At 43.7% G+C, this 12,533-nt stretch overlaps 2 protein-coding genes across 3 annotated transcripts in view; one reads left to right on the top strand and one right to left on the bottom strand.

Moving 5' to 3' along the window:
- The window catches only part of RNF10 (ring finger protein 10), a 21,937-nt gene extending 15,062 nt beyond the window's left edge, over window positions 1-6,875 (top strand). The window contains exons 11-18 of the mRNA XM_015429615.1: window positions 1,232-1,365; window positions 2,918-3,035; window positions 3,427-3,528; window positions 4,103-4,231; window positions 4,711-4,829; window positions 5,021-5,081; window positions 5,217-5,378; window positions 5,973-6,875. Of these exons, the coding sequence (XP_015285101.1) occupies window positions 1,232-1,365; window positions 2,918-3,035; window positions 3,427-3,528; window positions 4,103-4,231; window positions 4,711-4,829; window positions 5,021-5,081; window positions 5,217-5,378; window positions 5,973-6,046 (899 nt within the window). The 3' untranslated portion in view covers window positions 6,047-6,875. The remainder of the gene's footprint in view (window positions 1-1,231; window positions 1,366-2,917; window positions 3,036-3,426; window positions 3,529-4,102; window positions 4,232-4,710; window positions 4,830-5,020; window positions 5,082-5,216; window positions 5,379-5,972) is intronic.
- Window positions 6,876-7,760: 885 nt separating this feature from the next.
- POP5 (POP5 homolog, ribonuclease P/MRP subunit) lies at window positions 7,761-12,305 on the bottom strand. 2 transcript variants are annotated; one of them, XM_015429610.1, is made up of 5 exons: window positions 12,254-12,305; window positions 10,636-10,778; window positions 9,822-9,971; window positions 8,905-8,988; window positions 7,761-8,082 (listed from the first exon to the last, which is right to left on the bottom strand). In XM_015429610.1, exons 1-5 carry the CDS (start codon window positions 12,271-12,273, stop codon window positions 7,967-7,969), a joined length of 513 nt encoding a protein of 170 aa, XP_015285096.1. In that variant the 5' UTR covers window positions 12,274-12,305; the 3' UTR covers window positions 7,761-7,966. The 2 variants fall into 2 exon arrangements, with proteins under 2 accessions (XP_015285096.1, XP_015285097.1); XM_015429611.1 differs by having other exon boundaries at window positions 7,761-8,079.
- Between the last annotated feature and the right edge of the window lie 228 nt (window positions 12,306-12,533).

Below are 12,533 nucleotides of genomic sequence, written 5' to 3'. Positions count from 1 at the left end.
CTGCTGGGCCTGTCTGTCTGGCATTGGTAATGCACAGACATGCTACCTCAGTGCTGCTGCTGTAGAGATTCTTTGGTTTGAGCCAAGTTGTGTTGGTTTTGGGGTTTTGGGCACCCAGTTTGGCGGCACAGGTTGTGGGGGGGCACTTGTATGTTGGCCCTTGGAGTTGGAGGCTCCAAACTTGGAGGGTGGTTACTAGAACCTCTCCCCTACATACCCACCAAGTTTCATGAAGATTGGACCAGGGGGTCCAATTCTATGGGCCCCCAAACAGGTTGCCCCCATCCCATTGTTCTCTATGGTGGGAAAAAAAGTAATTTTTTTCCCACCATAGAGAACAATGGGATGGGGGCAACCTGTTTGGGGGCCCATAGAATTGGACCCCCTGGTCCAATCTTCATGAAACTTGGTGGGTATGTAGGGGAGAGGTTCTAGTAACCACCCTCCAAGTTTGGAGCTTACCCACTCCAAGGGCCATAGGATACAATGTTGCCGAATTGCCGCCGAATTTCGGCGGCAAACCGCGAATAAACTGCAGCAAGCTGATCTGGGGGCAACCTGTTTGGGGGCCCATAAAATTGTACCCCCTGGTCCAATCGTCTTGAAACTTGGTGGGTATGTTGGGGAGAGGTTCCAGTAAGCACTCCCACAAAGTTTCAAGAGGATTTTTGCCATTGACTTCAATGGCCCCATTGGTTATAATGGACCCGAATTTTTCGGGATTTTTTTTCGGGATTCGGACAAGCTCATAAATTGCTAATTCGGGATCCCAAAAGCCGAAAAAAGCCGAAAATCGTTATTTTCGGCTTTTTTTTCGGCTCGGGATCCCGAAATGCACATCCCTAATGGGTAATAAGACTGTACCTTGATCCAGAGAATCGCACATCTAACTCATTGTTCCCAGCAGAACAATTTTCCTTCAAACAGCAGCCCTTGTTAGAGCTTCAGAGGCATTTTGTAATGGGGGGATGAAGGTGGGTTGTTTGATGAAAATCCAGTGTGCACAAGTAAGCATGGAGGTGCTAGAGATTTGGGGCCATTGGCCTTTGTTCTAGCACTCTGTTCAGCAAAGTTTGAGGCCTTCCTCTTCTAACAAGTGGCCTCGAACTGGAATGCCTCAAACTTCAGAGTGGTTGATTACAGGGCATTGCCTCTAAACTGAAATCTGGGGGTTGTTGCCGATTTCCCGCAGTTTCAATAACTATCTCATAACTTCTCTTCAATACTTTAGCGGAGGATGGGCAGTGTCTGTACCTTCACCCAGTGAATGTTCGTTGCCTTGTGCATGAGTATGGCAGCCTGGAGAAGAGTCCAGAGACTATCACTGCCACTGTGGTTGAGATATCGGGACACTCCATGACAGAGGTAATTACTCTAGTCTTTGATCAATAAGGCCATGCTGGCATCTAGCTGTTCAAGGCTGCCTGAAGGAGCTTGGCCTAACCTTGTGAGAAGATGGTGAGAGCTGAAAGCTAGCAGAAACATTTTCCAGCAGCCTGCTGGGTTTCAATGTACTTAAGTTAGGCTTCTGTTGGAGATTTTCATGTTGGGTACTTCAATTGTTAATTCCATTTAGTATGATGTGGCAGAATTTGGGTTTGAATGAGCCTGGGGCTTTTCTTTCTCTATTGGGGTGTGCAAAACAAAATAAAAATTCGGCCCGATTCGAATTCGGCCAAATTGGGCAGAATTGATTTCGGGCCGGCAGAAACAGTCCCGTGTGTCAATTTCGGTAGTATGAGCCCATTGGGGAGTCTTTGGGCCATTATATCCTATGGGCCATTGAAGTCAATGGCGAAAACATAGGGTATAATCTGGGGGCTGGAGGGCAGGGGGTTTGAGGGAGAGGCTTCAAATTTGCAGGGTAGCTGCTGGAGCCACTCCCCAAGATATCCACCAAGTTTCAAGAACATTGGACCGGGGGTTCCAATTCTACGGGCCCCCAAACAGGTTGTCCCATCCCCTCCATTGTTCTCTATGGTGGGGAAAAAAGAGAATCTGAATCGGCCCGCAGCAGCCCGAAAGGGCCATTTTTGGGGGTGCATTCGGTTCAGACGAACCGAATGCACATCCCTATTCTCTATACTAAGTTTGCTATAGCTGACTTCTGTTCCTTGGTTCTGAAGTCCCATGAGCCTTTGCTGTTTAAGCTCTATACCTATACTGGAAAGCTAAAGCTTTGCCCGAGTTTATGCCTTCCTGGGCCTCCATGTACCAGGTTCCAAGCCTAAACATTTGAGATTCGTAGTATGTGAGGCACCGTACTATCTAGGACTTCTAAACATAAATGTAAAAAGTATGTATCTGGGCAAAAGTTCATAGCTGAGCAAGAAGTTCATACCATCAGTAAGGGGTTGAGTCTGGTTCTTATCAAAGGCCACCCCATTCTTGAGAGGCATCTTGTTGCTTACTTTGAATCCTATAGAAGCGTATAAAGTGTCTGTCTTTACGCTGTCTGGGGCTGTTATGCCAATACTTCTTGGAGAAGTCTTGGTGAGCAGACAAGGAATGTTCCTTTTTGGGGGGGAGGGTTTCTAGTGCACTGTAATAATAGTTGGATCCATTTGTTTTCTGTACATTTTTATGAAGTTCAGTATATAGTGGACTGTCTCTGGGATGAATTCAATCTCTGGACTAGTCTCACACTGACCCTTCGGACCCTGGGGGTTCTGGGTGCAGGTTCTAGAATCCTCCCACACATGAGAAGTAGAAAATTGCTGGTAGAGATTCCAGTAAGTACACTGGGGGTGGACTAGTCTTCTCCCCAGACCAGTTGACAGCTTAAGGGAGAGGATGTGTTCTGAGTTACTATAGTTAGATTCACCTTAGAGACCAACAAGATTTTCATGGTATAAGCTTTCGAGAGTCAAAGCTCTCTTTGTCAGACAATTACCTTTCCTTCTCCTTCCCTTGGCAGGATGTTCGGCAGCGTCATCGTTACCTGTGTCACTTGCCACTCACCTGTGAGTTCAGTATCTGTGAACTGGCTTTGAAACCTCCTGTGATTTCAAAGGAAACTTTGCAGATGTTTGCAGGTGAGCATTAGTTCATTTTCTTGTAAGGAAGTTGGAAGGGATACTGCCCCTCCCCCCACTCAGAAGTGGTTTGTTCCTAGCTGAAACTAAAGCATTTTTGTTGAGAGGGATTAATAAAAGTGGGATGGAAACCAGGAAGCCCTTATCATACGTGGAAGCAAAATCCTGTGCTAGAAGATAGAACCTGTTAACTATAAGGCCATTCATTAGAACGTAAGAGCCCTGCTGCATCAGATCAGTGGTCCCTCTACTCCAGCATCCCGTCTCACACATTAAAGATGTCTTAAAGGGTGTGACTGGGAAGGAGATTAGCTATTACCAAGCTACTGGTTTGTGGCTAAGAATCCATAGCAGCCTGTGTCATCTGAAATATTTTCTCAATGGCTCTTAGACGACATTGAAAAAAGAAAGCGCCTGAGACAGAAAAAAGCTCGTGATGAGCGGCGTCGGGAACGCAGAATTGAGTTGGAGGAAAACAAGAAGCAGGGCAGATGTAAGTGGCACTCTGTTCAAACTGAGTCTGTTTGATTACCTAGCTGCCCTCCCATGTGTATATCTAAAGCAGCTTACAGCACCGTTCTCCTTCTCTCCATTTTTTTCACAACAGCCTTGTGAGGTAGATTAGGCTGAGAGCATGACTAGTCCAAAAGTCATCCATTGAGCTTCCATGGTGCAGTGTGGATGCATACCCGGGTCTCTCTCTAGTCAGACAATATATCCCCATGCTAGTTTTCTCTCATTGTAAAAAGGTGTGGGTAGGAAAAATTTCTCTGTACTCTACCTTGAGGCTTTATGATTGTACTCTGGTGGGATAAACTTAAGGTTGGTGTGATTTGAAATATGTGAGTGGATACACAGAAGCAGTGGAAAAGGTCACTGAAGAAAGTACTTGCCAAACCAAACCCCCAAATCCAGGGGAATGTGAAGGAGCCACTCAGATGTTGGTTGTTGTCCAGTAGCATCGCTTAAGGTAGAGACAGGAGATGCAAAGCATTGAAGCTAGCTTGAATAGCTGCATTTCAGACTCTTAAGCTTGGATGCGTCAGAGTTTTTGGCTTTGTGTTTAGATCCAGAGGTTCGTATTGCTTTAGAGAACCTGCAGCAGTTTCCTGCCGTCAGCTCTTACTCAGAGGAACTCTGTGGCATGGAGAACCAGAGCAGTGCTCTGCAGTCACTACACCCTGTGTCTCAACCAGGTGAGCAGCCAAAAGACTTTGATTAACACCTGTACTCCTTCTCTAAAAGTTTAATAGATGGCTTAAGTATCTGCATTTTAGCACTAGCCACAGAGGCAATGCCTATAAAAGTGCTTGGCCTGCCCTAGCTAACATAATAGCTCTTGTTTTGTGTAAACACCTTTATGTAGCTGTGTAAGATGGGGAGTTGACTGTGTTTGTTCACACAGAACACATACGTTAGAGACACATGAGAAAGTGCTATTGAATAGATAACTCAGAAATTAAGAACTGGCCAACTAATATTCACTGTGTTGAGATGATGGTAACAGTATTAAAGCAAGTCCAAAAAATGATCCAAAAAATGGAAACCTGTATGCGTATTCCGATTTTTTGGATCATTTTTTGGACCAACTAATATTCACTGCCATCTCTTCAGCAACTTTCCTTTAATGCCACTTTTAGTTCTTGCATTAAATATGCAACTCTTCTCCTTGCAGAATCTTTCATTCCACTGTCACCTACAGCCAGCCTTGGCAGCCCCTCTCTCTGTGTTGGGAGCCCCTCTGTGTGTGTTGGGAGCCTAGAGGAAGAATCTCCCCTCCCCTCATTTGCTCAGGTAATGTACAGAATCTTCAGTTGCACCAAGCTAAATGCCTGATCATCTTGTAAAGGGCAGACCTTAAGAAGTCAGACTATGAGTCAAGCAAAGTTCTCTAAATTGGGCTGGGCCTGGAAACACTGATGTAACTCTTATTTGAAATGACTGGTCTGAATCTTGATTCCGATTGCATCTCTTATTCCTGGTAGATGTTGCGGGCTGGGAAAGCTAAACCAGAAACATGGCTGAAAACTGTCCCAAAGAAGAAAGGTAGGGAAGTCTTGGTTTATGTAGTTGTATAGTGTCTTCAAGCAGTGGGCTTTATAAATTATGCATCACTTAAAGGATGAGCCAGTACCATTCCCCAAGCATTTGTTGAGACCTCACTGAACAATCTTTTTTCAGAAGAGAACACCAGCCTGGCACCTCCTGCCCCAGGGGACAGTGATGGGGAGAGTGATAATTCAGACCGAATACCTGTGCCTAGTTTCCAGAATTCCTTCAGTCAAGCAATGGAAGCAGCCTTCCTAAAGCTGGACAAGCCATCCTCTGCTAGCCACTTCTTGGGTAAGGGAAGGTGAAATAGCTTTGTCTTGCAGTGATGTAGTGTGTTGTCCTAACTTCTTAAGTAGGGTAAGTGGCTCCAGCTGCTGCCACATTCAGGCAGCTAAGTGAAGCAGTCACATGGGTTGGTAAAGGTGTAGTTGTCTGTGCCTCACTGGATCTGAAATGTTGCCATAGGCATGGTGCTTGCGTATAAGTAGGGCCACTCTGCTATCTAAGATACAAGTGATAGACCTGCCACATCCTGAGTGCAAAGCTTCTGCTGTGATAGTGAGGCATGAGATATGACAGTCTGTGATGTTGATCAATCTGATCAGGTGTTGGGACTCAAGAATTAGAACAGGAAGTTCATGGGTTAGAGCTCCAGATTGACGTGCAGATGAATATCTCCCACCATAGGTGGGGATTTCTTATTTCAGTAGTGCAGCTCTAATTCTGTCAATTTAGCTTCTGGCCCAGTCAGCAAGCACAGTAGTTATAATTATGAAATGCTTGAGGGACTGAAAGTGAAGTTGCTGAAGGGCAATTATCTAGTTTAACTGGGGAGTTGCCGCTTGTAAAAAGTTGACTCTACAGCTTACTTTTTCCCCTTTGCAGAAGAGAAAAAAGGCAAGAAAAAGAAACAGAAACAAACACTGCTGTTCAGCACTTCAGTGGTTCATACAAAATAATCTTGGTAATTGACAGGTTTCTTCTCTTGGTTTCTTTTGTTTGCTTTGTGGTTTTGCTGCTGTAGATAAGTATTTAAGTTTCAGCTGAATAAAGTGTTTCTGGAGCTGGGCTGTGGTGGGGATTCAAAACAAGTGTATGCTCACTTAATTCACTTGTTGATACCAAAATAAAGTATTGAAACTCACAACCCTTTAGCCAATGTTTCAGGTTGTGCCAAGATTAATTTTAGCCTTTGTGTTGGGGGGTGGGGGCATTACTGCCAGCATGGTGCACTAGAGGCAAAGTTACCGATATTAAGCTTGTGTGGAAGAGTCTAGTGAATACAAACAGGCTGAGTAACATGTCTTCTTGCACCTGCTCCTCTGGAAAGAATACATGGGTCTGCCTCTAGAGCACACATACAGATTAAGACTTCTAATATCAAAAGAATGGGGTGGTGGTAAAATAGTTTGGTTGCTAATTGTATCTTCTGCAGTCCTTGCACATTGAGGGGAAGGGCTTTCTGGTAAAGCAGTAAGAGGCTCAGAGCTACTGTGTTCAGTCTGGCGAGTCTGCTGTGTCTTATGCTATCATAAGAGCAAGGAACAGAATATGAAAAGGTAACATGGTTAATCAGCCTGGCCCAAAGGCCATGGACATACTGGCCACCTTGGTGTGATGGTGGGGTTAACTTGATTGGCTATTTTGGCCATTCTTCTCTCATTAAAAAAATCATTTTGCATTGCTTGTGGCTTAATTGGAAACTTACTAAAAGCTGTATTGAATACAATGAGTTTCATGTATCATACCAGCAAAGGCAAACAGTTGCAATAAAACATGTGAATAACACAGGGATGCTGATGTGTGGTGTGGACTTGATGCCCCAGCTGTAGTCTCTTGCATTTATCAAGTAGAACCAGTTCAAGTGCTTGCTCTAAACTAAGGGCCTCTGAGTGGTTTCTTCTTCTGTCATCAGTTAATTTTCCATCTAAAGTGGTACCCATGGTAGGAAAGTAGAGATCACTTTTCCTTTTTCATTTCTGCATATTATGCATGTGCTAGATTGAATCCTGTAGAAGGACTTGATCTTGTGTTACTAGCTGCCTTAACCAAAGCCATGCTTTTAAGGTTGACTTTTGCTAAAAACACATTGTTAAACACTTATATTCAGGTTGTAGCCATGTAATACTTGGTCTTAAGGGATGACCTCAACAGGCAATTTTCAAGTTTGATAGAACTCTTCATGGGCTATATTTTCAAAGTCAAAATATACATTGGGAGAAATCTGAAAGTCCTTTACAGGTACTTGTAGGCATCGCTCTGCTCACTAGAGAAGATTCTTACTGCCTTTGAAACCTTGTTGGTTCTGATGCTTTTCCTTTCAAGAGTAGTAATGACAGTTCATACTCAGTGTTCAGCTGCACTTTTCAGCAGCTTGTAAACTATAAAGGATTTTCCGAAGCTGTATTACACAGCCAAGTCCTTTTAGTCCTAGCTTGTGTGTGGTTCTGTCCCCAGAGGCCTGTAAAGATTGTCCGTCCCATTTACTATTCAATAAAAAATAGTCCTGTGCCTCCACAAGACTTCCAAGTTAAGTCACATTCATGCTTTTTCACAGGAGACAATGCAAAGCCCTACATTACAGGTGATGTTATTTCCCTTTGCCATCACGATTGCAAGGATCAAATTTCCTATCTAGGGCTTTTGAAATACCTTAAAATTGGTTATGGCTGGTCCATGAAAAAGGCAGAATGGGACATACATCCCATCTCCTACAGCATAAGCTTAAAAGGATGTGGTTTATTTTAAGGTATTTACCCCTCTGTATGCTATAAACTTGGTTGCATTTTTCCCATAAATTATTTATTTATTTCCAAAAAGGAGTTATAGGGTAAATGGTTTCTTTAGCATAGGTACTTGCTCAAAAAGGAACCCAAAAGTCATTTCATGCTGTCATCACTTTCTTCATCCTTACTTTCTTCATCCTCACTATTATACTGCTCCTCTCCCACAAACTTGCAGCTCTGCACTGACTTCTGGATAGCTTGTCTATCTGCTGCAACAAAAAAAGGATAATATCAGTCCACAAAACAGCTTGTAAATCAGCATTTCAGATAATTCAAGGAAGCGGCCCTAAGGCCCATGCTTGTTGGACAAGGCTCTACAATCTCACATTATCTATTCTTCATTTCCCCCTGCCCTCTGCCTTCTTGGGAAGCTTGTCCACCATTACTGATTTCTCTTTGAAGAGCTCATATTGAGGTTCAAAAGCCATTGATAAAGGGCTTTTATTTTGTCCATTCAAATGAAGCCCATGTTTTAAAACTGCTCATTAGACTAGTTATGATGCTGAAGGTCACAGAAGTTCTGTAAAATAAGTATAAATGGGAAAACCATACAAAAGACATATTTTGCATAATTCTAGTTTTGGTCAAAGGAACTACATGCCATCATTTGACATTCCGGCAGCCCTCAACCACACACACTGAATCATTTCTATAACTGCTAGACTTTTAAAAAAATTCTAAGGAAGCTGAATACTATACTGTGAACCATTTTCTGCACCCTGGGCTGTATGCCACAAGTCTTCAAATTTAAAGGAGCACACTGAGCCTCCCTGAAACAAGAAACTGTTTACCTGGCAACACTCTTCTAGCCCATGCTGAAGGCAACCTGCCTAGAAGAAAACTTAACAGACCTGACAGCTTGCATGAAGGTATATAGCTTTAGAGACATTTAAAGGGACAGAGCATGTATTTCAGGAGCAGGCATTCCTATACTCAACCCAACCAAACTCTTGGGGGCTGAGATCCCCATTCTTGGCTGCTGTCCTACTTAAGAGAAAGAGTTTCCTTCCAGAAGGCCCCATTTTAGTTACCTTCACTGGTGCAGTTGCGCAGCAACACCAGTAGCTGGTTCCTGTTGTGGTGAATTAGGAATTTCTGACATGTTCTCATTGTAGCTGGTGGAGAAAAAAGTCAACAATTCCACAGGTGAATGGGCATCTGACTCGTAAAAAACAGTCTTCGTAAAAACAGTCTTCTAATAATTAATGAATAATTGAGCCATAACTCTAGAACAAAACCTTGGGGAAGAATGACACAAAAAGGACATTTAGGGCAATCAAGCCTTCATTTAAAAAATCCTCATTTCTTCACTACTGGGAAATATGGGATGGGGAAGACAGAATATGCTGGCAAGCTGAAGAATCGCAAGTTACATAAAAACCTCTGAGCTGTTGAACAGGCTCACTTGCAATCACTGGTGGGTGCAGAGGAAATAAGATTCTACTTTTGCTTTCTTTGGCCAGCCAAGAGTCCCAGGCTTAAAATTCTGTAATCCAGACTTACTGTTCTTCTCAGAAGGCAGACCCAAGAACTAGAAGGTCTCATCTCTGACAGGTCTGGCTGCACCTACCCACACAGTTGGAGGCATTAACCCTTCTCTGCTGTCCTGACACTAAATAATACAGAAGAATTCAGAGTGTCCAACATAGAAGAAAAAGTGATTGGATTTATACCCTGCCCCACAACAGACACCCTGTGAGGTAGGTGGGGCTGAGAGAGCTCTGACAGAAACTGCTCTTTTCAAGAACACCTCTGACAGAACTATGGCTTGCCCAAGGTCATCCAGCAGCTGAGAGTGTAGAAGTGGGGAAATCAAACCTGGTTCTCCCAGATTAGAGTCCGCACACTTAACCACTACACCAAAAGATAGGAGACTTCAGAGCACATAGGAGCACTGACCTAAGCGGCTGTACTGTTGGAATGGAAAAACCCAAGCAAAGGAGCTCACCTCCAACATGCAGCGTGTTAAAGGAACATCGATAACGTTCGTTCCTGCTTTCCAAGTGAGTTATAAAAGGCAGAGATGACCAGAGAAGCCGATGAAAATCTTTCCGGCAGCGCAAAAGAACTATTCCTGTGTAGGCGTTGAGATACTTCACTGGGGAAAAGAGGCAAAAGAGAATGCTACATAGGCATGGCTTAGCTCTGGATATATGTGCATGTGTAACCTCAAATATGGGATGTGGAAAAGGCCATGCCTGCTGACTGAGCAAGCTGATAACGGGACAGGTACCATCAGTCTGAACAGTCCTTGACATATATGAGAGCTAAACTAGTAGTTTTTTGCCTGAAGAATGATGTCTGGGAATTAAGGTTGCAGAGTTCAGGCTTTGGGCAAGAAAGGCCGGTGGACTGTTTTCAGTTCAGAACCTTCTAATTAAAAAAGGGTTGCCAACCCCTGTGACTGGTGTGCTAGCATAAGACAGGATAAAGGGTTCAGTCTGATTACATTTAAGCAGCAGTGCACATGTCTTACATCCTGGTGAAACAAATTCCTCAGCTGGTGCACACCAATTATTAGCACACCAGAGCCAGCAATCCCCATGCAGCAGTCAGGGTTCAGTGAGTACAATGCCATCTGGGCAAGTTATTGCTACCCACCAGCCACCAGAATCATAGTTAAGTCTCAGCTATTCTCCAAAGGAGAGGGGCAGGCACAGACTGTAAAGTGATTTAGGGGTGCAGAGACAAGGGCAAGGACAGATTTTCCTTAAGATAGGAATCAGATGTAGCTCCTGGCTGCAAAGCATCAGAAACCAGACCTGAAAAAGCAATGGAGCAGCAAGCCAGCCCAAAGTCTCCATGCATCCTTGCAACGACATTTTTCACTGTATTGTGCACAGCCCATTCATCAATGCTTTGCTGAAAGTGCAAGTCTTCAGAAATAATCTCACAGAGGAAGTACCTGTAGAGGTAAAGAGAAGGCAGCTTGTCAGACCAACAATTAGATGGGGGAGAAGGAAGGTGTATTAAAAAAATCCTGGAAGAGGAAATTACTTCCTCTTGTGGGAGGAAAAACATCTGGATCACAAACCTGCATCTACCTCAGGCTTGTTTATGCTGCAACTCAAACCTCTGATCTATTTCTACACTGCCTTTGACTCAAAACACCTTCTAATGGACACTTACTTAAGCTTACACATTATCAAACTAGTCCAAAAGAACTCTGAGAGAAAAGAGAGAACAAAACCTCACCAACGTTTTGGTAAATGGATAGGTGAGCACTATTTGATTGGCACATTTATAAATCATGTCTTCCTTCCCCGTCTAAAAAATCTATGGAGAGAAAAGTACAATTATACAAAATGCACTCAGACAGCTGAAAATTAAGTTAACCTTTCCAGGCCCAACCAACTAGCTATTTTTAGTCATATTCTATGCGTGTCAGCTGAAAGTACTCAACAACATGAAAACACAATTACAAATTACATCAATTAAAGCCATTCATCTAAAAACCTGATCAGTAAGCAACAGTTACACACAAGTAGACCTCAAAAGTTACCCAACAGAAATACACAACATGCAGCATTACAACAGACAAAAACCCAATAAATAGAACAGCAGAACAAGGAGTCTGATAATACCGTCTATAACTACTGGCAATGCATTTCATGGCTTTGGGGGACAACGAATAAAAGGAAACAACAAGTCTATAAAGTTATGCACACTGGAGGGGGAGAGATAGCAACACTTCATTTCTCCCTGTACTAGGATTAAACATGACTCATTGGTCAGCAGAAGTTCAGAATTTACAAAAAGAAGTGGTATTTCATACAACAAAATGGAACTCATTGTGACAAGATGTGAGTAGCATGGATAACTTTAAAAAGGAGGCCAGCGTAACATAATGGTCAGGATTGTTCGAGACTCAGGTTCAAATCCCCCTCCCCCTTACTATGAAAAATGCATAGTAACCTAAGGGCAATCACTCTCTTAGCCTCACCCACCACACAGGGTTGATACAAGGACAAAATGAGGGAGAATACATGTTGCCCGTTGAGTAGATGGAGGACAGGTAGGAATAGGATAAAATATAACCAATAAAGGATTTGTAGGGCACGTATGTGTAAATTGTTAGATCCCCCCCCCCCAACTTAATAAAATCCTTTTCATAAAATTACTGATTTGGGCCTTCCATGCACAGACGCAGCCTACCTCTAAGTAGCAGATACCGACAACAAGCCATAAGGCTGACCATACATGTGCCACTGGCATACCACTGTGGGAAAACACAGTGCTAGACAGACTATAAAACCAGTTGCTCTGATGACCCAACACAGCTCTTCTCATGCACCCAGAGTAAGCTTACAAAAGAATAACTTTCTCTGCAAGCACACCTTTATTTAACCAAACATCCTTCCACCTCCTAAACGCACTCACCTATTCTTAAACCTCACCATCTCTATGATTATGAAACCGTTTCCATGGAACTTCCGGGAGCGTTGCGCCTATTGCTCGTCGAAGCCGGAACTCAGGGCGCCCGATGGCAGCACGACCTGGATTCACCGCAGCCAATCGCGACGCACAGCACGAAGGCGGGGGGGCGGAGAAGACTCAATAACGTAGGAATATTTCCCGCCTTCATTGCCTCCCATTATGGGGCGGGCATGCGAGTGGCCCCACCCACTTCTCCCGATTTCCTCTCTTCCTTCCGGGCGCT

The sequence above is a fragment of the Gekko japonicus genome, unplaced genomic scaffold, assembly GCF_001447785.1.
Source record: "Gekko japonicus isolate JY-2015 unplaced genomic scaffold, Gekko_japonicus_V1.1 scaffold409, whole genome shotgun sequence".
Lineage (NCBI taxonomy): Eukaryota > Metazoa > Chordata > Lepidosauria > Squamata > Gekkonidae > Gekko > Gekko japonicus.
Note: the sequence above shows the minus strand (reverse complement) of the source record. Positions and strands in the feature narration are given on the sequence as shown.